Source organism: Xiphophorus hellerii, chromosome 18, assembly GCF_003331165.1.
Source record: "Xiphophorus hellerii strain 12219 chromosome 18, Xiphophorus_hellerii-4.1, whole genome shotgun sequence".
Taxonomy (NCBI): domain Eukaryota; kingdom Metazoa; phylum Chordata; class Actinopteri; order Cyprinodontiformes; family Poeciliidae; genus Xiphophorus; species Xiphophorus hellerii.
In genome coordinates, this window is record NC_045689.1 from 22,019,329 (window position 1) to 22,047,149 (window position 27,821).

General features: G+C 37.3%; 1 protein-coding gene across 4 annotated transcripts in view; it reads right to left on the reverse strand.

Moving 5' to 3' along the window:
* The window catches only part of grik4 (glutamate receptor, ionotropic, kainate 4), a 354,044-nt gene that overhangs the window by 68,002 nt on the left and 258,221 nt on the right, over positions 1-27,821 (reverse strand). For all 4 annotated transcript variants that reach the window (XM_032545493.1, XM_032545492.1, XM_032545494.1 and 1 more), the window contains exons 9-11: positions 12,307-12,468; positions 6,924-7,076; positions 3,615-3,719 (exon numbers count right to left, since the gene is read on the reverse strand). In XM_032545493.1, coding sequence (XP_032401384.1) covers positions 3,615-3,719; positions 6,924-7,076; positions 12,307-12,468 — 420 coding nt within the window. The remainder of the gene's footprint in view (positions 1-3,614; positions 3,720-6,923; positions 7,077-12,306; positions 12,469-27,821) is intronic.

A 27,821-nucleotide genomic window follows, 5' to 3' on the forward strand; every position in this document is an offset into this window, starting at 1 on the left:
TAAACAGCTTACAAGTCAAGCAACAGACAGATCATCAATGGCTGTGTACATAAAGCTTTATTAATCCTATTGTTTCAAAATTAGAAGTCAGAGGTTGGTGAGATGTTGATGTTCATTAGGCTCTTCATGCCATTTTTTTGGCACGAAAAGGTTTTTTTCTTCTTACTGCACATTCTAGTGCCAGATATTGTATATACTGTGATGCTAATATTCTATCTAGACTTCCTGGCATTGCATGGCATCATGTGATGGCATATGAATATTGCTCTTAAATTGGGTTTGTGGGCTGTGAGCCAGATTTTCCTATGTGCCAACGCTCTGCCCCTTCGCTGTCTGCCTGACTGAGGCAGCCCAAACCAACAGCATGTGGGAGGTGTTTTGTTAACAAAGCATCCAACAACCCCGTTCATTGTATCCCCACCGTATAACACCTTGCCTCTTTCCATTACCATTACTGGCATTGCTGTTTTGCAGTAGTTCTGGTTGAAATCATCACATCAGACCTGATAGTGTTATCCTTCTGCTTGAATGGCCCAGTGCCAGACTAAAAAGGGACGTGAGGTGAGACAGACAAGGTTAATAAAAGCGTCGGGCCACTGACTGACGGTTTCACAGGCAGCTGAGAAAAGATGTTGTGCTCTCTTTCAGGGAGGAGCGTTTTCATGAGATCATCCACTGAGAGGGTGAGAACATAGTGAAGCACTGTGAAGCCTTCTCATCCTGTATCTTGTCTAGCAGGTGATACAAAAACAGCTACTTGGAGTGCTCCAGATAAGAAGGCACAAACAAAGCTCTGTGCCATAGCAGGGTGGTGGCAGTTTGTATGATAATTGATGGATAATAACCTGTATAGTGTACATAATGCTGCACAGACAGAAGGGCATCTCAGAAATGCGTGTGGTTTTATAGCTGTCAGGGTGAGAGACAGATATTTCCTTGGAAAATGCAATGTACATATTTTTTTTATGGCCTCATGAAAAGAACAGCACAGATACCGTTTTACATCATCTTTAACCCCTCGGGATGATGTATGAAATCATAAAAATGTGCACTCACACACTCTTTTTACAGCGAGCAAAATTATCTGTCACTTCATGACACAACAGCAGTATTCAAAACAATATCTGATTCTTTTCCCAGGGAACAAATGTGCTACAAATAGTCAATTTTAGTTTTAATGTATGTGAACAATAAAAACAAAATGAAACTGAGAAAAATATCATTTCTCAAAGCAAATGCTTATTTTTTGAGACCAAGAACCAGAAGTTAAGAAGAATTGGACGACTTGGACCAGAAACTCAAAAACCTGCTCTTCTTTAAGTGATCGCAGCATATGATACTTCTTGGTCAAATTGAGAACAAAACTCTGCCGCTTCCAATTTGTTACTGAGTGGATATTCAAAGTTACTTTCATTATCAGTGAGGTGTTTTACAATTAAGTCAGAGGAAGCACAGAGTTGGAAAAAGCCATTTAAATGGAACATGTATTTTCCACCACATGTCAAGCCAGATCTGTGGTTCAGTTAAGGCCTGAGTGAGTGATATTACCAGATGACAAAATGTGTTTTGGAAAGCAAGAGATTACTTACTCCGCAGGAAAAGCAGTCAGTAACGCTAATAGCACAAACTATGCTAACTGTTAATATTTAAATGTAAACATAATAATACTTATTTTGTAGTATTACTAAATCTCTGTTCTAGAATAGCTAATCTCATTTCGAATCAAAATGGTTTCCATCAAAGAAGACCCTGGAGGCGTCGACTATCGACAAGAAAACACAAAAAGCAACAGTGGAATTCAAGTCCAATAGTTTCTGGGATGAATAACCTCTAAACCCAGATCTGTATCCATGTAAACATCTATAGAAATATCTAAAAATGCCATTAGAGATGACATTGTTCAAAGCTCAGAGAGCTTGAGAAGCTGTTTCAGTAAGAGTGGGCTAAACTACTGGCTGGTAAATACATGTGTCTCATTGTGAGAGATCATTTATTGGTGGTGATTGTGACAAAAGCTCCATGCCATTTTCATTTGTTTGATTATGAGATTTAGATTTTTTCCACCACAGAGGTTAAAAATAGTACCAAATCTTTTTTTTCTGTCACAAATTTCTAATTATGTCATTATTTAATGAAACTGAGCTCTTGCAGAAAACGTGGAGACAATTTAGCCCTGACGGTACTGCAGTTGATTGTTTACATTCATCCTGCACAACAGGGCACACTTCTGATGGATATATACTTTAAAAGTAAAACTGCAGGTGAGGCAGATGGGTTTTGACTAAACTGATTAGCAGGCAGCATGTGATGCAGAAAGCATGATATGTAAATCTCTGCGTTATCTTTACAACACACTGCGAATAGCAGATAAGGTTCCTCAATGTGTTGATTTTGATATCATACATATCAAAACACATCCCTGGTAGTGATGAGTGAAAAAGAAAAAACATGTCGGTCAACAAAAATACAAAAAAAAGGAAAATTAGGCAGCAAAACTAACCAGAATACACTATTGTCCATTTGAATGCCTCACAAGATTTGTTGTAACATTCATAAATTATCTCCCCTTCTGGACATGTTACTGAGAAACTGAGTGGGAAAAGGCATAACTTTTGAAGAGGAAGTACATGGAGATTTGTTTTTGCACATGATAAACTATTGTACAGAAGTTTTTAGGATGCAACTGATTGATGTCATGGTAAACTTTGAGTTTAAGGCAAAGTTTCTGCTTCAAACTGCTCAGCATTGGAAAGAACATGCACACTTTTACCATAAGAAATGGCAGAAGAAAATCACTAGCTTGGACAATTTCTAGCCAGTTCAGCCCTGATTGACTGGTTGGAAACTCAAAGATTCTATCTTTTTCCGATGTTTCATTACGCCATAAAAAGTGTGAGCAGTTCACACAACTCGTCAACAAAACTCTTTGGGTTTTTTTAATGACATGGGCTGTGCACATTTACTTTGTTAGCAATCAAATCCAATAAACCTTCAGTGATGTAGTGTATATAGGCATAGTTTACAGAAAGACAAGAAAACAGCATAAAGAATCACAAACTAAAAAGTGTAACATTTATCTAAAGTTTTAGACTCTTCTGTTAAAGCCACGATAACAGCACCAAAAGCCCTCCTTTCTTCAAAGCAGACTTCTCTTTCAATCTAAATTTATTTTCCCCTTTAAGTGTACTTCTTTCACCTTCAAAGAGGCATCCTGAATATTTAATTTTGTCCTCTGGCACATCAGTTCCTCTGCCAGCAGGATAATGGAGATTGTTTGCACCAAGAAATGTCAGCTGAGCAAGTGTTATCACAACTCCCTGTGGTACGATTCAGCGAACTGTACCCAACTACCATAAAGAAAAGTGCAAGATTTGCCAGACGTAGCGCCCTACTGGGAACGGGACTGTGTCTGATCAGCAGTGTGGACAGTAACTGTGATATTAAAGCGAGTGCTTATCAGAAGAGTGATCGGCCAGTCTGTGTTGTTTCACTCAAGCATACAAGGCACATTATACAGCACTTTACATTTTGTATGGGCTTAGGCAAATGATGTCACTAAAGCATTTGAAATTAAACAGTCTTAACCTGTAGCATATAGTTGAAAGTTACTTTACCTGCCTTAGGCCTTCCTTGCTGTTCTGCATGATCCGCAGGGCATAGTTGGACCTCTGACCTTTGCTGTTGAACTCGATGTGTCCTGTTAGGCCTTCCAATTCTACCTATCCAACACAGAGAAAGAAGCTCGTTAGAACGTATTCACCACCACTGTGATATGTGTTGAGTTTATCTATAAAACTCTGTGTCTTAATGCAAAGATGGGATTGTTTATTTATAAGCGGTACACTAAATGAAAAAGGCTAGACCAATTAATTTCTAGTGAGACTACATTTGAACGCACTCTTTAAAATTGTTTACCTAGAATTTTCTTCTTCATTAGCAACAGTACCAACATCAAACATTGGTGGGCAACACGTCAATAAACAGGCGTAAAAAGGCCTGAGGGTAAGTCTTATTTCACTCCTCAGAACCAATTATCCCTATTCAAAACATTTGAATACTCATGTCAAGAGGAAGGTTTGTCCTTGTTATTTATATGTGGAGACAGGGTGAAGGTTCAATGCTGCCTGTCTTTTCAAATTGAGTGGTTTACCCTACAAAAGAACAAATTCACACTGCATAAACAAATACTGTAAACTTACTGTCTTAGTATGTTTTATTCCACCACAAACACTATAATGATTAGTCTGATGTACTGCAGAGGCTGTGTTGTGCACAGATGTTTTCTCATGAGCCTTGTTAACTTCTAGGCGAACTTTACAGCATTTTACATACCTTAACTGAGCACTGCTCTTCCTGACGTCATTAAGTCAATAGGCGAGTTATGAAAAATTGTAAACCCTGAAAGTTAGGGCAAACTTTACCTTCTCTATGCATAAAAGGGTTATGACAATCGTAGACCCATAAACAATGGAGAAACTGTTCCCCAAAGTGGAAAACAGGCCCATGTTAAATCAAAAGAGGGCTGGTATGAAGCACGGACTGTTACAGGTAAAATAAGTGTCAGATAAATCCTAAAAGATTGAACATCTCTGTGGTGTGAGAAGCCTTTGCAAGATAATTGAGGTTTAAGCTGTTTGAACAGATACTTTAGTTGATGTTGCTTATCGACAAGTATAAAGTAAAGCAGTACTCATCTTTCAATCAAGACTGCAGGTTCAGTTCCAGCTTCATGTTGGTTAAGTGTCTTACCAAACTACAAGTTGACTACTGGTGTTTAAATGTGTGCATTTGTGAGTGCAAAGGGTGAATGTGGTTGAAGAGTGAAGGACTTTGAGCTTCCAGTATGACAATATAAATAAAGTATTTTGATGTACCATTGTCTGGTAGAGTAAAAGGAATCAGGAACCATTAGAAGAATTTCAATTTTTCTCAGGCATCTTGCAAAATAGAACCCGGAATTTGTCCATAAAAATGTTTAATTACTTGATTGATGTAAATTAATTGAATAACACAATCATGAAACATCCATAAATTCCTGTAATCTCCTAGTGAAATAATATCAATATTGGAATGATATTATGAATGCGAGTAAGTTTCAGTCTAAAATGTGATTTCACACTCATTTGCTTTCTTTGAGCAAGAAAGACAAACAGATTGATATCAAACACGTGTCAACTTTAAGGATTTTAATCCCATTCAGTCATTTATCTCTATCAAGAAAACCCTTCACTTCGCTGACACCCCGTCTTTATCTCTCCTTCATTGTCCCTCAGAATAATGCAGAGAAACTATAAACTGACTGAGTAAAGGGAGACATTATCCTGCACCATGAAGATCTAAGAGGTAAAACACATATTACATTGTAACAAGAAGTGCAGTAAGAGAGAGCTTCACAAATTTGCATAAAATCAAAGCTACTACTTTGAGCACAGAAGACTTTCCAGAAACTTTGGGGTGTAGGGCCAAAATATTTGCTGATGTTCAACTTACTGAGCAAAAAAAAAAAAGAAAAGAAAGAAAGAAATGGAGCAGTGCACAAAAAAGTTCTAAAGTATTCAGTCGCTGATAGTTTAATACCGAACTTTGAATTGTTACATTTTGCACACAATCTAGCGTCTGGAAAAATCTATAGGCGATATATCAAACGTCACCTAATTAAAGCGCTCACTATGAGGAAGTAGAATGATTTCCATGACCACAGATACAGGCACTAATGTTGCCAGTGCACTCAAGATTAATACCTGTGCACAGGTACAATTACTTGATAAGTTATCAGACTACCGACTGTGCCAGAACCTAAAAAGAAGAATTTTATTTTCTGCATGGATTTAATGTTTGATCAACCACCTAGGTAATAACACGGCCAAATAAAGAAGATAATGTTTTCCTTAAAACTGGAAAGAATTTTTGCCTTAATTTAGCTTTTACCATATTTACTTAAAAACACTGTAGGTCGATTGTCGATGATTGAAGACAACAATCTCTGCCATTTTTATGGTAAAAATATAAAACTCTGTAGAAACAAATGTGGCCTCTTGACTCAATAAAAAGACTGTTAGTCCTATCTTATCTACTGAAAAATAGGTCACTCATTAAGACAATTTGTTGAACACTTATCACAATATCATTGTGTGACAACCAAATTTTCATTATTACTTTCAAATATAAACAAATAAAAATAACAACAGTGATGCAGTTTTTTTCAGCATCGCACACAAGTTTTGAGAGCCTTCACCCTTCATACATTTGGAAAATGCAAAATTTAATGAGTATGTTTTTGGATATTTTTTTTATCATCATCAGAACTAAAGCTGTTGCTTGGTGTTATTGGTGTTGTCATCTCCATTGTAGAAAGAACGCTTTTGATTCAACAACATGACAGCTGTGGTGTTGCAGAGCGGCGACTAATTGCTTTAAAATGTCATCATTATCATGTTTAATCTCGGAAAACGAGTTAAGAAGTTTGCAGTTATTTACTGTGGATGTATCTGACTATTTCTCTTTCTACAAGTCTGTTGCTGTGCTTCATGTGTTGAATGTGAGTTTCAGCCTTGTCTCTTCATTCTTCTGTGGGTCTGTTTGTTGTGCCTTTCTCCAAAGTAAGAAACAACACACCTAATCCAGCTATTTTAAATCAATTACAGGATGAAAACCACTTAATTGGTCTCCTCTCTGCAGCTTTGAAAAGGGCACAAAGAACACAGGCATATAGAGAAACAGGAAGACAAGAAACAATGTGTGCAATTAACAAATACACACATGCAAAAACTTTGAGGTGGCTTATTTGACTCAAAAAAATGCAAAAAATATAAATATATTCCCTAAAATTTCAAACTATACCCTTATAATATGGGTATAGACAGTAGAGGAACTGAGAGTTCCTCTACTGGCAGTTTCATCATTTCCATCAAAGTTAATCTTACCATCCTAAGGTAATTCATGAGGCTTGTGCCGTGCTCCCAGATTTTGGATGACTTGCAGGAGAGCTGAGTAGCGCCGACGTTCTGGCTACGGTTCAACTCCTGGACCGCTGCAACCACTGCATATACCGCATCAAAGAGCAGGGCTGACGAGAGCTGCAGAGGAAGAAGGTGAATCTATTCTTACTACACACACACACACGCCCACCCCAACACATAGAAACCTCCAATAACTCAAAGTGTAACATTTTGGTCAGTGAGGGGTTAAACCGTCTGTAGACTGGAAGTGATATTATTCCATTAGATCATGAGAAAGAGTCTGATATGCTGACAGCGATGAAAACCATCTCTCCCTCTCTCTCTTGCGGTGTTTCCTATTTCTCGGAGAGACTGTCCTTCCTGCTCTCATCACCAATGAAGCTGGCACACCCCGACTATTTCAATTACTGTCTGCCGCTCTCAGCAAGGGCCAAAAACAGTGGGAGAGGCAGCCTTTCCTCTCATCTCCCCTGAACAAACGGCCTCGTCACTGCCGCTCCGTCCGTGCTACATACAGTTAATTAAAACACCTAATGTCTCTCATAAGAAGCTTATTGAGGGGTTGAGCTTCATCGTTCTTCATCTGTTTAATGGAACAGGAGATGAAGTGACCCAAAAGTTGGGGGAGATATCGATAAATGTAAAAGAATGAAAGTAAAAAACATTAAGGGAGTGTGCTTAACTAAAGGAGAACAAGGTTTCAGTAGATCTGACGTATAGTATGGAGATTGTGTTTAATTTTAAGTTTTGGTTTTGCTGTTGCCTTGTTTCATATCTGGCAATATATGTTGGCGTGCTAAAAAAGACCCTAAACAGGTGTTATGTGGAAATAATGTGGATTTGTTTAGAATAACAAGAACTGTCACATTTTTTAAATATTTGTATTGCTTTTGACGCTTGACTGATTTTAGTGGTTGGCCACTGTTAGGGTCAAGGGTATGGTTTCTGGAAAAGAACGGGATTTGACCTCTGAACCTCTGGGGGCAGCAGCCATTTGCTCTAACAACCGAGCCTTTGGAGTACCATATGTGCCAAGTGACCATCTGGGAATTCAACTTCAATCCTCTAATTGTCTGATTATTAGTGGAATTAATCAGAAAGTAGGCCAGCCCGTCACTTCCTCTTTCAGTTTTAAGCATCCTACACCCCTTCATGAATTAATCTTCACAGAGTGTCTGCATCAATGCAGTTTCTTCTGTTTGCAATTGTCAAAATGTTTGCATCTATTTATTCTAACAATCTAAAGTCAATCTAAAGTTGACTTGTTAAACAGGTAACAAAACCATAAATTAATCAGAACATTTTTTTAAAATAATGCCTGACATGCAGTATTTTGACTATTTTCACATATCTGAACTGTAAAATTAAACCTATTTTTCTTGTAGGCTGTATACTCAAGCTTCATTTGAATACTTAAAAAAATGTGTTCATATGAAAATGATTGTATTACATCAATTCTATACATTGCAAAATGTGGAAGCCATTACATAATACTGGGATAATACAGGACAATTTTCTTGAACAATATCTAATATTCTAATCCTAGTGAAAAGAACTGAAACACCATAACAGGTCTCGTTATCTAAATTTGTTAACACTGTAAGTTTTATGCTTATTCAGTCTATAGCTCACAGGTTGCCTATACCCACCTTCACTTAGAAAAGCCTGTATTCTGTTTTTGTCCACATTTTGGCATAAGATGGACTGTCAAAAAACATTTTATTTAGGTATACAGAACTGTTATTTTCCCCTTATTAACATGACATACACCATCTGTCAAAATAAAATAAAAAAAATGTACACATCTGACATAAGATCAGAGTTAGGCTGCTTTATTCCTCACCCCTCTCGGTCTTATTGTCTATTTAAACACAACACCCACTTTGAGTGAAACAAGTGTTATGTCAAAAGGCGCATGCCTTTCCAAAACTTGCGCGCATTGTATGTGGACCCTGTGACGGAGCGGCGACCTGTTCAGGGTGTACCCAGCCTCTTGCCCATTGCTAGCTGGAGCTAGGCACCAGCACTCCTCGTTATCCCACAAGAATAACCGTGTATGATAATGAATGGAGGCATGTGCACCTTTCCTTAAACTGGTATTGTGCCGAAGTAGCTGTTGCCAACTGAACCTGTTTCCTCTGCCATGAAGAGGAAGAGTGCCAAATTTCCACCTTACAATATTTATGCAACGCCCAAATGTTTTTTTTATTTTTATTTTATTTTAACAAAAAGTGGTTGGAATGCATCTTTAAAATCGCTATATCTAACTGGACTGTTATTATAGACTTTTTTAAAAACATTTGACAAAACCTAATTATTTTCTTTTGAACAGTTTTTGATCTTTAAACTTTCAAGCTACCCACCCACATGTTCTCTTTTAAAAATAATGGTGCAGGACTTCAATTTTATGAATGCATTAATGTCTTAGTGAAACACATGTACTGGTAAGGTCATCTGTTAGCGTTTTTTGAAAATGTGCGAGAGTGAATTAAAAGGGTGTAATCACAGTGCATGTCTAACTGGGTTATAATCAGTTTCTTGCTTGGCTGCTGTCAGCTTGTATCCTTGGTGGTTATTTGCTAATTAACTAGAAGTCCTAATTGCCGCAGGCTCACCAAGTATCCAAGTGACCCGCTGTATAAAGAAGACGCTTTTTCAAGCTATGTATGAATTATTCCTAACTTGTTTCACCACACATCTTTAATTAAACTGACGGCTAGTGGGTGCGTGCATAAGACCGGTTTCTTAATATGTATTTTTTTCTTGCTTAAAACATAAAATTATGTTAAAACTAAAGCCCTGAAGCTATTCATCTGCTCTGAATTTTGATCTGAAATTTAATTGAATTTTCTACAATGTCTGAACTTTTTATGATTTTCTATATATTTTCCGCTCATGCTTTTGCTGATTCTTATTTTATTATCTTCACTTTTATTTTCAAAACTGGTGTAAGTGGTTGAGGTATGTCAGCTGCCCACAAATTTTCAATGGGATTTTATGACACCTGCTCCAAAACACAGACTTTGTTGTTGCTAAGCAACTTCGTAATTAACCTGGTGGTATGTTTAAGATCAATCTCCATTTGCAGCTTCAACTTGTTAGGTTCTGAGGTGCTACTTCAATTTTTTCACACAAGGTTCATTCTTTCCTCATGATGCCATTTATTTAGTGAAGTTCACCAATCATCTAAACTTTATTATTTGGAAAGGTTTTAATAAGGATATTGTGTAATGTATACAACCACATGTTTTAAAAATTATTTAAACCAATTCAGGATTAACTAAGTTTATTCTTGAAATGTTATAATGTCTCAGAATGGCATCGTGGACAAGCAGGAAATCCTGTCATTATAGCGCTTTCTTGGTGTCTGAGAACACACATTCACTGTCATAGCTGGCATAGTTTCTGATGTAACACTAAGCTTCTGATTTTACGACCAGGCTTAAAGACAAATGGATGAGAACGCCGGGCCTTCAGGGCCTATTAGAAAGTCAGATAATGCTCATAAATTGTAGTCCCATAAAAAGCAGTTTATGAGGGCAATTTACCATGTTTTATTTGGAGGCTTTAAGAGTGAAAACTCCAATGATCCAGTTCTATAAACTAAGCATAATAGCAATTAAGACACACTGTATTCAACAAATTTTAAATGAATAAGTATATATTTTTAAAAACAAATAGCATTATAGAATATAGTTAATACTAAACTCCTAACATTTTTGATAATTTAGGAGATAATTTAGGACGAGGCATGTTCTGCGATGGGCCGTTAGCAAGGAAGAAACTATTATATAAGTAATAAGGTGGTGCTAAGCAATGCTAATGAGTTGTCTGGGAAACAAGAGCAACACATGATCATTCAGTGTCTTTCCTTGTTAATGTGTGCAACAGAGGTTCAACCCAAGAACTGTTGTCTGTAAAGCTTTAAAAAGTCCTGTGTGGAAATAACACAGCTTAGCATAGTTAGACCGTGACATTCAGAGCAGAAGCCCCAGATGTTCTATGAATGTCCTCTGAATTTATGAGGAACTTAAAATACATAACCATCAAAAATCCTTTAAATAAGATTCAAATTTCATGTGTTTACTTAAAAAACAGATGTAGTCATGTAAGTGCATGCACTTATATGCCAGTTCATTTCCTAAGTCAGCTGAGACGTGTGGAAGAGAAAAAAGGTTCATTTTGTTGCTCAACAGAATCAGGTTGGAAGACAAAATTAATTTTATCCAGCTCAACTCAAAGAGATCTGAAAATGTTTTTGTCATTAATTATAAGATCAATATGATCTTGTGTAACAGCAGATAAGAAAAAGTAAATAGAAAATTATAAAATGTTCAACAAATAAAGTAAAACACAATTAAAAGTTGTAATAAGAACAAATATAAAGATTTGTACACATTTCTGATTATGCTTTGCTTTTGTCCAAAGAGTCAAATGTTTTGTTGGGATCCATTTTTACTCAAGAACTGATCAGACCTAATTCCTAGGCATTCCTTGTGCTGAAGACATCGCTGCCAAAGCTTCCCTTTGCAATAAAGAACTGATCCCTACTACAAAAGCAAGACCTGAATCCCAAATCCTTGACCTCCAACTGAGACACACGAGCTCTGAACATTTTCCTTCCAACCTCCTGGCCTGGAAGAAGATTTATTTCAAAACCTTCAAAATGTTCACTGGAGAACTTTGAAAAAGTGGTCTGTAAACCCCGTGTTTCTGAGTTCCCATAGAGATGAGAAAGTCTCTTGATGAGTCTACCTATGCAATGGCGACATCTCCATTCCTCGACCAAAAGGGTACTTTACCTGGTTTTTCCAACCCAAAGGAATGGAGGTTCTGCCCAGCACCTAACTGGGATTGGCCAGCTCAACCTCGACACCTGCCTGAACATTTTTGGTTTCCAGAAGTTTGATTCCAAACACATAAACAAATATGTTTTCCTTCAAAAGATTACAGTAAATCTTTACTCCGTAACAGAAAACATTGCAACAATTGGGGAAATTTAAAGTTCTGGCAAAGAGGTTGCAGCAGAAGGCGAGCTAGAAGAGCAGTGCAGTGATAAAACATATATTGAGGTTATTTTTCTTTCAAGAAATTGGTTCAGTTTTAACATAAAATAACAAATAATATGTGTTTTTAGCATAGAAGAACAGCAGAGACCATAAACGTTGGAAGTTATAGTGTGATTAATATATAGCTGTATCATTTTTATGATTAAAAGATGGAGGGGATGAAGGGTAAAGTGTTTAATTCATTTCTTCTCAACTAATCTGCTGAGAACTAAGAGGTCACGCTTCATTCTTATGGTCCATCTTTCCTGTATGTGAGATGATTTTATTGGGTCACTAACCGGAGTACCGGCAAAGGGTGCATGGTCACAATTCTCCTGCCAGGAGCGATTGAGGCTTAGCACGAATTCCTGGAAGAAGGGATGCGTTTTATTGAAGACTGAAAACCCGACAATGTTGACCCGCTGGTCAGCCACATCGTCCAGTCGTAGCAAAGTGAATTCCTGTGAGGAGAAAGGAAACAGAGAGGAAACGGTTACTGAAGGCAGGCAGCACACTTTAATTGAAGCGGTTGTTTGCTGCCACCAATTCACCCTCATTTGTTTAAATTACAACAAATGATATATCGAATGGGTGTCAAGGTAAAAAGGGCAAGTGTTCATTAAACAGGTTTACATCCAATTTTATTTGTATGACTCACTTTCCATTAACTTCCATTATTCTGGTTGATTTGACGTGGAACAGCTGCAGCATTTTATGCATTTTCACTATTTAGGCAGACATCGCTGCACAAAATTAAGCATTTTCCACTGCCACATGAATTTCCTCCCGTGGAGGTCACTGTACAAACAGTGCTGAAGATACACTGGGAAGCAAATATGCTGGAATTACCTGCTGATTGATGGAGAGAGACTGTGACAAACTAGAGAGTTGATGGGAAGCTGATAAAGGACACCGAGACCTGCAGATAAATGGGATGGAAATCCATTGCATACCAACGCCTTCAAGGTTGTGAAAAAAATGGGAAATAGAAGCCATTTGTTATTTTGTTCTTTTGCTCTGGGGACAATCTTTGCCTGGGGAAAAGCAGTCAGGGGACAAGGTGAGAAATGAGGGAGTGCAGGAAAAAGAGAACACAGAGGTGTGACAGCAGATGGACGTCTCCTGAAGGTTAATAGAGGTGTCAGAAACCAGTTCCCCCTCAGGTGGCGGCCTTCACCTGTCGTACCTTTTGAGTCGTCCATGTTATGACAGCCGGACCAAGCAAAGTCTAGCTATCTACCTGTTTCCCACCAAGGCCAGGGACTTGGGAGATAAGGGTAGTTTGTGGGGATGGTAAATGTTGGAGAGGAGACTACGATAGAGCTAACACTGTGCAGCGAGAGGTGACATGCGACACTGGAAACAAATTGGAATGGATGAAAGGAGTTGGCTGTTAGCCACTGACATTGTTGTCTGTACAAACCAATAATTCCTCAACTATGACATAAAATCATTGTTTTGTTATTAAATTACTAACATCCACCTTTTATCAGCATAACATCATGTAGTTTTACCACAATAGAGTAAGTTTATCTGCATTGAGTTAAAAGAAAAAGTCTTCTTCAACCTGAGATTTTAGGTCTTATTTCATTGGTAAATATGGAGAACACATGGGGGTTGTTGTCACTCGTAGAGCACAGCTGAACTTTATCTACAGTTCATCAGACTCTACAGAATAAAGAAGACTGAACACTTGAATTGAATCAAATACTTCTTAAAAAGTGGTTTAACAAATATTTATGCCAGCAGATTGTTGCAGCATTTGCAGTTTTTTCTCACTTTTCCCTTTAAGCGGATGCATCTGTTTTTACATCAACCAACAGCAGATATGTCACCCTAAAGGTGAAAAACTGTGAAAAATGTCTGAAATCAGGTATCTTGGTTTCATATTTACATCACAAAAACTCACCTTTATCTCTGAGATGTTTACACTTTTTAGATGCTATATGAAATGTGATGAACAACACATTCTTTTCCATTGATGCAACTTGTTCAGTCTGTCCTGCCTCCATGTGCTTCTTGTCTTTGGTTAGCTGTAATTGATGCGCGAGCTTCAAGAAATGCAACGTGCAGTTATTTAGCTTTCACTTAAAAAGAGATGAGTTCTTATAATGATATTAGATCATCTAATTTGTAGGGATTTTACAGTTTTCAATCAATGCCTTTGAGCTGCCATTACATGCAACTGTGTGCAACAGAAAGCAGAATTTATGGTGCAGAGAGAAAATGAACTCAAACTGGTTCAATAACTGTGCTCAGCTCCCAAGCCTTTAAAATGCTGTGAAATGACCACATACTAGGATGCACCCTAAACTCTTTGTGGTGTTATAATAAATAGCAGAACTTGAAGGGCAACATTAAAAAAAAACAAAGTGAAAAGAGAAAAATTATGAAATGCTAAGATGAAAAATATAAATAAGTAAACCCTGAGAAATCTGAAAACATTACCCAGAAACTCTGCTAAGCATAGAAAGATAATGAAAGCCTACAAAGGTCCGCAATTTCTAATTAGCCGAAAAACATAAACATGAAAAACATAAAAATGACCTTCTCCTCTTTTAGAACTACACAGATGAGGGGGTATTAAGTAAATCACATAAAGGACATTAACAGACAAAGAGTGAATAGGTTCATGAATTAAATAACAGACACGCAGGAAAGGTGGAAAAAAGCTCTTAGACCACAAGAGGACTCGGCATGAGTCACTCCACAGTGGAGTAAGAAGAAGAGACTGAGCTGATACTAACACGGATCAGAGGAGGGCAGGAGGAAGCAGGGAATATTGACTTTGAGTGGGAGGCCTATTATCCCCAGTGCTAACCCCACAGAAACCTGTGAATCCTAAATGTTTAATCATGCTGACAAGCAGCAGAAAATTTCTTGTGTTCATCCAAGGAGATGGTTGGATAGAACTTTATTAAAATGTCAGAGAATGCCGTCCACATGAGAGAAAGGAAAGCCTAGAAAAGATTTAAGATGGAGATCTAAGCCTTTTGAATTGAAGATGAATACATGCAACATGTGAAGGGTGCTTATCTTAGAGAAGCAGGGAATTTCTGGAAATAAAATATAAGGTGTAATTTTAAGCAAAGTGTCTTCATAAACCTGTAATCCGTGTTCATTGGGAAAACTGAACAAAAAGGTGTTCCTTTTGGGGATCATTACAGCAGCCAAATACAAATATTGACATTTACATGATTGAAAGCACCCAGATTCAGTTTGCGTCAATAATAAGAACACTTTCCAGGCTCCCTTTGATTCCCCAGAGTCCTCCCTCCTATGACATCCTGCTGTCACTAAAAGGGTTGTTAGTCTGGTATATTTCTGCCGGGTGAAGTGCACTTGATTTCGGTACTGAACAGATCATTCCCATTTCTGATTGTACCCAACAAAAGGTGAATAGACTTTTACATGAAAAATCGGTGGGCATAGATTTTGGTGAGAAAGTAGCTCTGACCTCTCAATAAAGAAAGATTTTTTTCCCCCCCACTAGGTTTCACTGTGCCTTGAAAAAGTATCAAAGCTTTGGACTTTTTCAAACTTGTTCCCATATTACGACCTTAAACTTCGGTGTATTTAAAGGCATTTCATGAGAAACACAACTGTGTACGAACAAACCCTAAGGACAATTTAGAGACCAATTAACCTAATAGTAATGTTTTTGGTTGTGGGAGGAAGCTCATGCAAACTCCACAAAGAAAGAAGTTGGGATTCAAACCGAGGACCTTCTTGCTGTAAGGCAACAGTGCCACAAACTGTGCAGCTCTACACAGACCCGCTGTCTGTGTAGGTGTGTCGTGCAGTCATAATGCAAACGTACAACTACCAAAACTCAAAATACTACGGATTTTGAAAGACAGACCAACATCAAATAGTATGTGTGTTAGGATCCTGGGTTGTTTTATGGGTTAATTTATTGATTCCAGTTTCATTATTATTCTAAGTTCCTGCTTTCAGTTCATGTTAATCATTAGAGGATGTGGGACTTTTGAGACAGGGTCTTCTTTTCAGCCTGCAACAATAAATCATGAAGTAACTATTAATTACAATAGCTTTAAAATAAACTCTTACTTATGTTATTCTCCAAATCACCAATATTTTGTGAAAAAATTAATTCCACAGAGCAGTTTGAGCCTAAAGGGAAAAAAAAGAGGGCTAAAACAGAGCTTATACGTTCCAGGAGTATCTTCAGGACAACTAAATCCCTGGTTAGACTTCAATCACTTATGTAAACATGTCAGAATACAAGAAAAATCCTTTGATATTGTTTCCTTTAGACTTCCTCCGTGTTAAATGAGCCCTTAAGGGGCCTCTTAAAAGCCTTTTGAGACTGTCCATGTAATTACTGACTAAGTATACTTTCATAGATCATTAAAGTGAAAGCTGTGCAAATGGAGCTATCATTAAGCATGTCCCTGTAGAGGAACTGTATATTGCATATATGCATATTTCAACACGCGTAAGCTTGTATTGCAGTCACAAAATAAGGGGTGTGGCTACAAACATCTAAAAAGAGTTTCAGAACCTGAGATAGAGAAGCAAATGCTAAACAAAATCCAAGGTCACCGAAATATCCTCGAGCTATGCCTGAAAGAAACTAATGTGCTGCATTTGTGGGCTTTCAGGGCTCAGAGCTCGACACACAAGCACATTTAAATTCAAGTGGTGCAGTGCACAAGTACACACACAAGCACATCACATCAGAGGACATTACACTGGTGTGCATTCGTTTTCTATGGACTTAATTATATGCATTCCTTGTCAAATGTGACCTTTACCTTAATATTAAGTCCACACTGGAACTGGCTAAAAAGATTTATGTTCCTGTAGCATGTGTAAAATATGGAGATACAAGAGAAATGGGATTGGACTTTTTTTTATTGTCGCTTCCTGTAGTTAGTTAATTTTCTTTTAAATATATGCACAGCAAGAAGTCTGCCTTAAATAACTTTTATACTGGCTTTTTAGTCTCCGCCATGTGACAGGATCATTTTTATAGTTACTGTATGACTCGCCACCCAGGGGGGCAGTCTGTCATTGGGTGGCACATTTTCTCTCCCTATTCATGTCTGTGTGATCCAGGATATAAGCTTTAGAGGGAATTGAAGGGATAAGTGGAAGGGCAACTTCATCATATGATAACTAAAGTCACAATAGTAAAGTAGCTTTTAAAGACAAGCATATCTGTAAATCTAATTGTGCAATTTTTCCAAATCCTGTCAAGTGAAATTAATACTTACCACCGACATACCTAAGACTTAAATTACACTCTATTAAAAGCTGCTTTGTAAAATACTTCAATATAAAACGGAACTGTCAACATTAAAGTACACTCTTTCCATTTTTGTTATTGTCGTCGCCATAGTGGTCGGTAATTGTAGAAGCATTGTAGTATTTTTAATAATCCCTTCACTCTCTTTTTAACACACAAAAGGCTTTTTGTATTACAGCATGTCTTTGAGGGAAAATACAGTCTCCAACCTAAATTCAATCTTTGTGTTCCTACTGTGTCATAAATCCAACCATAGAAAATACAGCTGAAAGCATATTGTACTTCAGGGGTCTCCCTAGCTCCCATAATCCTTTGTGAGCCCTGAGAACTGCTGAAATCTGCTAAGTCTTGTTAGCAAACTAAAATAAGCAAAATAATGGACATGAGCAATGCTTGCAATGTAAATAAAGGGAAAGAGACGATATATAGGAGTACAGTTCGTTCCCATTGTAGTTAACAAAAACCAGAGGTGGATAGTAAAAACAAACAGCAGATGAACCAACTCTCAACCAATGAACAGGGTATATGAACCGAATAACAATAAGAATACAGAGGGAGGAAAAAATACAGCTGAAAGTTAAATCAATTAAAATAGAGAGGAAGGTGAGACATAAGCTGGCACAAGTCAGAGCTTAAGAAGCAATGGAGGAGTGAAGCAGAGTGACAGAGCAGGGATGAAGGAGGGGTGTGGGAATGACAGCATGGCCAAGGGCCCGTGACACCGGCTGTCACCTGGAGATCAATCAACAGTTTGAACGTGAGCCAACCAAGCAAAAACTGTTGCTTCATCCTCCCAGCTCTTCTCCCTCTGAAAATCAACACAATATGGAAGCCTTAACTTCCATTTCAGCTCCCTTTTCTGTTCTTTAGCAGCCCTTTTATCATTGTAAATGGAATTTCACGTTTGCCCGCCTTCTGGGATGTCTCACTCTTTTCTCATGTCTGCCAGTCATGTGACTGCACACAAACCATACCACTATTAAAGATGTCCAAATATATGACCACTGGTGTTTGGAACAATATAGCCAACTTGAGCAGTGACTAATGAGATCCCACGAGGACTGATTCAGCTGATAGTAGGATCCCAAGTTATAAAGCGTACCTCTCCTTTACCCTGCTGCACTCTTTTCCCATCACACAGAGAGCATTGGTATATTTCCTAGGAGACATTCCTAAAATATACTAAGGGAAGTTCACCCTTTCATGTATTCAATCTCATACATTTCAGTTGCTTAAATGAAAGGGACAAAAACATTGTATGAAAGAAACAATTTTTAATACAATTTGTGAATGAAACGCAACCATATTCCCTGAAACGTGACAATATTTTTAGATGTAATGTTGAGAGGCTTGTATTTAGTATGCACGGTGTGTTTTTAGGAACAAAAGCTGCTTCTATTCACCATATTTTTCATTGTGAATTTCAATGGTCTCTGTATTTCAATGAGCTTGAGTCATCTTAATACTCTCAAGGGAGAAAAAAAACTGTTAAATACATTAAAATTAATGGATTTTGTTGTTGGTGAGAATTATCAGTCATCCGTGTTATATGATGTAAGAAACATGATAATTTCATATTAGTCATAATGACAAGATTCAGTGACGTATGAATCAATATTCTAAATTACCATCCGCCCATCCTTTGTCCTGAGTATTAATTTAGCAAACTCAAACAGTACCACTGAGGCATACTTATTTAGCTTTTCTCATGGTCATCATTGACCATGGTCTGTGTGAATGATATTGAAGCGTGAGTTTCCCCTCTGGGAATTGAGAAAGCGGCTTAGGATAGCACCTGTGAGGGAACTCACTGTCCCCTGCAGGATGTGAGTACTGTCATGGAAGAGGGCATCAGTACATCAGGTGTGAACACTTTGAAATCCTTAGCCAATTCTCCCATTTGCACAACAGCTCTTACATGTTTACATCAATCAGTATAATTGCCTCACACCTCGTCATATTTGTGCGTCAATGTGTGGTACGCATTGCACACTAATCATTCCGGGAGAGAAATGTGATGGTGAGAAAACCTTGATGATGAAATGTTTCACGGACTTTGAGTTAAGATTTAATTTGGTTTATAGGTTGTTTTATTTGAAAGGTTCTCATGTATAATTTTGGCTCACCAGCAGAAGCATAAATAACCCAGCCACTTTGAAAGATTATGTTAAAGTTAATCTATGACCAAAATTTAATATGGTAATATTTAAATGTCTGAAAGAATTACAATGCAGCATAGCTTTAATTCCCCACCTCACCACCTACGTCCAAAACAGCCATACTCATGGGTCAGAGTTTGTGTGAGGAATCACACATCCTCCCATCAAATTTGCTTTTACAGAACAACCTTTGTGTGGAAAGTGACTCTCACCAGTTTACAGCCCTGTTTAGTGTCTACAACACCTTTATAATGAAGCCTCCTTGCCAATGATCGACACCTGTTTGCATAACTTTGCATAACAAAAGTTATGTAAAAAAAAACAACAAAAAAACACACACAAAATGTAAATATTTTTAGCTTATACATTTACTGTTCAGTTATATTTATCCACGCTAAGGATCTGCTATGGACATTACAGATGCTGACAATGCAATTAAACACTAAATTAAAACACTAAATAAACTAAACTTGGAAGCTTGTTTAGAGATCTAAGCAAAATTCCAAAAACGAATCCTCTGTTGACCTCTTCCAGTTATCAGCCTGCATTACATTGCACCATTCCCACCAATATTTTGCATAAAAAACAGAAATTGTTGGAGTGGTTTAAAAGAGACATCTATATCCATTGCTGCATTCTTGGATCTTCAAGCCATTGTTTTCTGCTCTGCAAAATGTGGCTGAGATAAAGACAGAGCTGTCACAGTTGGTAATCGTCAGTGACAATTTGAAAAAGGAAGAAAAATCATCTCTACTCTTTTATCTAGTGTGGCACCACTGTGAGAGAAGACACTGAGTCCAGTAGGCGGTGACGAGTAACATTTCAGTAAATTGCATATTGATTTTCTTAATGATAAAATGCTGATTAATGACGTCCCTTCAGCTTTGCAGAGATGGAAGGTTATAACTTGCTAAAACCTTTCGGCCTGAAGCCGACCCTTGCACAGTTGCAAAATCCATTCCTAGTGGCATGCTGATTATCTGCTAATAGCTGAAATGTTCATGCAGTGTTGTGGGCAATAAGTCATTTCATACTTGTATCAATTGCCGCGTAAATTCAGGCTGAGCTGTAAAGCCTCCTGCAGCCTCTTAATTACAATGTTCTCAGGGAGCGTGGGAGGGGAGGGGAGAGGCGGAGGAGAGAAGGAATATTACCAAATGTCAGACCTGTTATGAACCTGGATGTAATTGAAAAATTGAATAAATGATTTACCATGGGTCTTTCTTTTTTACTTGATGAAATTCATCACACCGCTCTGTATAACTGGACATGAAAACTGAGATTGAAGCTCCATCAATTTCTCACGAGTTGCAGTCGTTTCCGTCTGGATACTTCACAGTGTTGTTGGCGCATGGAGTGAACCCAAGTCGTTTCTCTTGCACAGTGAGATAAATTGCCAGTTACATCATTTCTAGCAGGTCAGCCAGTTAAATTCACTTTGAGGTAATTGTGAAATTAACATATATTAAGCAGAGAGTGTTGGAGCTGACAAACCAACTTTGTCCCAATGCTTTTAGTAGCTGCATATGTTGTTTTTGGAAATAAATTAACATTTTAGATTGTTATATATAGAATTATGTCTGGCCGGTTACAGCAACAGCTGATTTGAGTTGCAGGGACCGTATGGCTGGAATAATTCTTACACTGGCAGAGACACAACACACCATCAAACCTGCAAGCCACCAGTGTTGGTCCTTTCCAGTAAGACACTCATCTTTATGTTTTATGAAGGAACGTCAGTGGAGAAAGCTTCAAAACAGAGATACCGAGGGAAACGTTTTCATATTAACCATGAAGACTTCTTTTAATTTTACTGCACTGCTGTGTCCACATGGAGGAGGTACTTTTCATAAAAATGTGTGGAGGAAAAATTATTAAAAAGCACAAAACACAGCAGGCAATATGAAACTCTGCCTGTTTAAAATTTCTTTTCTAAAATTAGATGTCTTCTATGTCCTTCAATGTAAAGTACAGATTAAAAATAGTTCATAATTCTTGCACTGATATAGAGTAATATTAAATTATTCCAATGCTTATGAATCGGTCATGCTCATAGTGTATCAAATTATATTGTGTATCCTACCTTTTCAGTGAGCGCATCTCTAATTTATGTATAGAATATAAAGCAAAATATTAGCAGTGCAAAAACAGTTTATCTAAATATTAGAAGGCAGGCTTTTAACAATTACACCATCCAAAAGGTTGACCTTATAGTCAAATGTTGAAAGCTGTCTCACATAACACTTTGATAGTATTGTATGCAATTGCATCTATTTCTAAATATTTTAAAGTCATTTGGAAGATAATGCAAGTAAAAAGCATCCGAGCACATTTCCTGCTCTTAAAGGCAAATTAAGTCCGACTACATTTATTCTGTGCTCCGTTTGTAAGGTGCTTTTAGCCTCGCTAGCTAAACTCTGTGGTTGGTAAATGTATAGTGACAGGAGCTCACTGTGATCTTTTGTACTAAAAGGGAGATTTTTTTCTTCCTTTTTCATGTTGTGATTTAAAACTAAGTTGGTTCTCCAACTTAGTTTTCTGCTTTATTATACAACGCAGCGTTCCCCTTAAAGTACGAGAGCACAGAATGCTTGAAGTAGGAGGAAACCTCACACAACCTTAACAACTTGTTGAAGACCAGAATGAGGATGAGGGAGAGACATTGTCCCGTCCAAAAGCTTTCCTAGTCTCATATTTATGTCTTCCTCAGTGATCTTTAGTGCAGAGGGGAGGTGGCAGGGTGTTGTGCAGGTAGTCCTTTTGTGTGGGAGTGGGATGTGGGTGAATGGGTTGGAGGTGGGAAAGTGTTTTTCAAACAGTTTTTACAATTCTGTGATTATTCACCATCTGATTCAACTGCAGTCTCTGAACAAAAAGCAGTGAATAAAATATGACAGGGACATGCTGCTTGCACATCATTATTCATCCAATTGTCCAAGCATTAATCACCTCCTGATGCAATTTACGTAAGAGATGTCCAGTAAACACTTTTCTCCAACTGGTCAACTGGTTTTCTTACATGTAAATACTGATACAGTATCACTCAGATTTTTATTTCTACTTTTGAATGGTGTATAAAAGTACAATATTGTGCTGATTTTGTGTTAAAATGTGTAAAAAAAAAAACAACCCAAAAACCCCTAAAATATACTGTGGTAAAAAATGATTCCAAATCACAAAAGCTTTTCCTTAAAATGCTCTTTCCTTTTGAAGTCCTTTTCAGGGAGTAACAGAGAAAATGTGTGGTTTTCCTCAAAAGCTCCCCTGCACTCTTTCCAATCTTAAAAAGACAAAGTTGCACATATCAAAGGCAGTCATGGCTTGGTTACCAGAGAGGCATTACTCTTTTTTATCTTTCTTTTCAAATTATATCCTTTAATATGTAATTATGAGCAATTCTCACATAAACATTTCAAGAAGCAAGAGGCAACCAGTACAAAATGGTGTCTACAACTTTCAATTACAATTTTCAAAACTTCAAATGCGCCTTTGTCCCAACCCTACCACCAGAGTTAAGAGCGAGGGAAAATTATAGACCTATTGAGCTAACGTGTGTGTTGTTGGGATGTGTGGGACACAGCTGGGGTAAGACACACATGCAGAAACTTCACACAGAAAAACTTCAATTGAGATTTAAAGCCAAAACCTATTTGCTGCAGAGTTAACAACTGTGCCACAATGTGGCCTCAAATTTCAGAGGTACAGTATACATTGTTATACTTTTCCTGTTGATTTTTGATTTATTATAAAACAGTGGCTTGCTTAAACTCTGTCCCTCCCCAAAAAACTCCCCAGGATCTAATTCCATACTTTAGAGATAAACTAAATAGGAAAAAAAAAGAAAAAGAGAAAAGGATTAAGTATAAGAGGGATCGGGTTGGGATGGAGACAGATAGAAAGTTATCACCACAGAAAAGATGTGACATATGAAGTCTGCAAGCCAATTCAACTTTTTATTGCAAACCTGGTAGTAAGCTGACTCAGGCACTAGGATTTGGAGAAAACCACACTGCAACACAATTGTCAAGGCTGAGTCATCCAGACATCAGGCTCTGAGGGAGAGTTAGCTGTAACAAGGCTGACAAAGAGTAATCAATAAACAAGAACTGCTCACACATATTCTGAGTCAAAAATGTGTGATGCCACACTGAATTATTTCCATTTTCTCATGATTCAATTTATTATACAAACATCAAACTAAAATCTGGCAAATCTTTAGCATAAAAAGATACCAAAAGAAGTAGCATGCTTCTCTTATGCTACTAAAAGGATATACATACTTTTAGCATGTATATGCTAAAAGTAGTACGCTCCAAAATATTAATTCAATATTTGGGAGCATAGCCAACGCGAACTGAAAACAGAATTAAGACCAAAAATGCATGCAGACTACCATTCTAAAACAGCGCATCATCTTTCACAACTTTTCCTTCTGTTGGCTGATTGAACCGGTTGAAATTTTATTGAAGGAATCCAAGTCAGCGGGAGAAAGCCCTGATTTGTGAAGCGAGATTAGAATTGAGCAGGAAATCAATGGCGAAGCTACTGCTGTGATGGTGTTCTCAGTATTTTCCTCTAAACATAACAATGGCTATAATGTACAAACACCACATGATGTATCTCCAACAATAAAGGTCTTTGTCCCTGAGTGCAATTGAAAACTACAATCTTGACTTTAGATGTTATTTATAGTAATGCCTTCTTGCTTCTTTTCAGCCTGATGGCTCAGCCATAATGACACCTACCAGCTTCATCCAGCATCTTTACAATGTCTGTCTGCTTATGTTCTGTGTCTGAAAACATGTTCTGCACATATTGTACAAAAGACCTTCCTTCTCCCCGACAGGTATGATGGCCAGACATCCCGATGTTGTGAATACTTGCTTGAACAGATCCACATGGCATCTTTAGGAATCTGAGGTCAGTACCCAAAAATACTTCTCTTTTCTAGATCTTGACTGATTTATTTAGATTTTCTGTGTCGTCACAAAAATAAGCAGTGAACTGTGAAACGTGAACAGAATCATGGAATTTCACAAACAAAATGCAATCCACAGTAAAATGCAGCACTTCACAGCATCTAACAATATATTAAAGTGTTTTGATTCAGTGTGTAAATACTACACACCTTTGGGGTTAATAAATCTTGTTCAATTGGAAAACTTGGAATTAAATAAAATAAAAACAGGAATGTGGAATTTGGAAATAACTTAGGAAATAATAAAATGGAATGCACCAAAATGCATTTGGGGTATAGTTTTAAATACATCCAAAGATAAGTCTTTACTTCACTCTAATGTAGTGAATCATCCGAAGCTCACAAAGCTATAAAAATAAGATGAACTGAAAACATTAACTTAATGTTGCTCTGATAAGATCTGAAACTCTAAATAGGACGTGATAAATCAAGGACAGCTCTTCACTTGCATCTATACATGTATTTGTACCTGAAATTTTAAATACAGACCTTTAGTTTGACAAATGTGCACCAAGGAAACCAAGCAGCATAAGGGGCAAAGTAGAATGTCTATATGCACATCTCTACGTACCTTAACACATAATTTTTAAAAGGATAGAAGATAAAATGAGACTACTGTCAAGTGAATGTAGAGGACAGACAAACAGGATGTAAACATTGGAAATGCTACAGGGTCTGGAAACATTGTTTCTAAGTTAGAGAAAGAAAATTACACAGAACAATAGCTTTGTGTCAATATTGTGGATCAAACTTAATCAATAACTTGAACATCACCTGAATGTACACATTGCTAGTACAAAGCAAAACAAAAGTGTGAAGCTAGCTGTCTGTGGTATTCAAACAGCCCCTTGCTAACACTTTAGATCAAACCACAGCCATAAAAATTATATATTATAATTTTTATGGCTATATATTACTGACACACTCAAAAATGAAAAAGATTTGGAAAGTATTAGAGAAATGTTCTGCCTCGTCAGTATTTCATTGAGCAAATTATAACAGCTTCATAAAAAGCTATAGAAGCCACAGTTGTACTCGACTTATTCAAAGCACCCAGCCATGACTGCTGTTTGCAACAGCAATGTAAATGCAAGAAAATTGATGGTGAATAGTTTGTTTTAAATGCACACTTTAATGGTTGTTTCATTTCCTATGAAACCTGACAAAAACTTGCCTTTAGGACTTTAAAGATTTAAGTTATTGTTTATGTAAAGTGATTACTCAGTAAAAGATTTAAAAGTAACACAAAGTTAAGTAAATTAAGTGACGAAATTAATTGTCTAGAGGCAACAAACAGCTTTCGACTGCTTATGTTTAGATAAATGTTAAGATTATTGAAACAAAGCCAAATCAGATTTCTATTTAGTTTTAAAACTGCAAAGTTAAGCACAAACATCAACAGAGGTCCCTAAAGTTGGAGTCAATTACAGCACCAGAATTATGTGTTTACCTGACTGCAGAAGAGTCTGCGTTTATTTTTAGAACTCTCAATAGCAGGAGCACAATCAGAGCAGACCCTAACAAAGATGACATGTCGTCTCGGCATTAGGAATGAAAAGCGAGGAAACATTATTTGGTGAGACATGCTTGTTGAGACATAATGATAGCATTAGTTTATATTTTGCCTGGATGCAGCTCTCTGTTGTCAGTATTCGTGCAGCTTATTACCTTTTCTATTACTCAGTTGATTGATTCTCAAACTCTGCGTCTAAACAGGGAAATATGAACTTTACATAAGCCGTGGAGGGGAATTAATTAAATCCCAATCATTTTCACAGTCACAGTGGTTGCTCCCCTGAAACTGTTTGAGTGACAAGACTTTTCCTTTTCTTTTTATTTTGGTGACATAAATCTTATGTTCCCCAGTGCATTTAGGGAACAGTAAAATTCAAGTGTTTGTTTCATTTATTTACAGGAACATGTCTGCACATTCACATTTCGGGAAATGTTTTTTTTTTTCTTTCTGAGCAATAAATTCGATGTGAATAAACAATACAATTCAACTGCGCACACCTGGCGAGAAAAGACCCTCTAAAAGAAAAGAGGGAGAAGATTTGGGATGATAAAAGTAAGGAGGGCCAGAAAAAAAAAATGGGTGAAATTATAAAAGGCACTAACTTGCTGTTGATAATTCTTCCTAATTAGAGATGCAAACAATTATTCAACTTAAGATTAATTGTTGGTTAATGATTTATTAGATGAAAATGAGTTCTTTTTAATTAACTAATAGCGTCCATTTAGACGTTTTTCAACATTTTAGTGTGTCCTCCATCCAGAAGAGGGCGCCGCTTGTCATTCTTAAATGAAGCCTGTTGATAAGAGAAATAAAGATGGCCGAGGCAAAGCAAAACAGAAAAGTGAAACAGTCCAAACGGAGTCTGGTGTGAGATGGAAAATGCACTTTACGCAGATCTGTTTTTGAAATATAACAGCGTTAACTTTTCAGCCAAAAATTACTGATATTCTATGAAGACAAATGGTAACATGAGAGAAGAAGACATGACGACGAGAAACAATTGATGTTGTGGGCTGTCATGAGTTAATGCACTTCATGGAGAAAAGTTTTAATATTCCTTCAAGAGCAACCACAAAAAACCTCCTAATAAAAGAAAAAAAGGTGATATTATGCATACTTTGGTTATAACAAGTGATTGACTGAGCCTTTCTGTAATCTTGCACCAGTCTGTCTTTTCCCTCATAAGCAAGGCATTTTCATCCACACAGCCGTAGCTCACTGGACTTGTTTTAAGGACCAGTCTCTGTAAATCTGAGGGACAGTCTTGTGTGAAAATCCCAGTAGATCATCAGTTTGTAAAATACTCAGCGCAGCCTGTCTGGCGCCAACAAACAACCCACATTCCAAGTCACTTATAAATCTCCTTTCCCACATTACCTGTGATACTCTGTTTGAACTTCCGTATTTATGTCGGCCAAAGCTTAAATATATTGAGTTGCTGCCATATGATTTGCTTTTGTGCGATAAGCATTAAACGGGTTCACCAAATAAACCGGCCAGTGAGCACATGTACTTAAATATGAATCTGACTATTTAAAGGGTGTTCAGTTCCTGTCCTTGAGTATCATTGTTTTTATTTTTTTAGATGTGTTTCTGTTTCAATATACATTATTGAAATGAAAATGTCATTAACAGGGATCTGTAGAACTTGATAGTATGCTGGGAAGGCAATGAAACTGTTTGAATTCAGTAAGATGAAGCAATTACATCTAAAATGTGCAGAATATCAGCCTTTGAGGAGGGGATTTGGGGATCCCTGTATGATCAGATCCGATTGTACTGGAATGAATTGGTGTGATATTAATTAAAATCAAACGGAAACAGTTGGGTGGGAATTGCACGTTCTTGTATCCGAAGTGTCTTGAGGCAGGTTTAGTTGTAATCCGGTG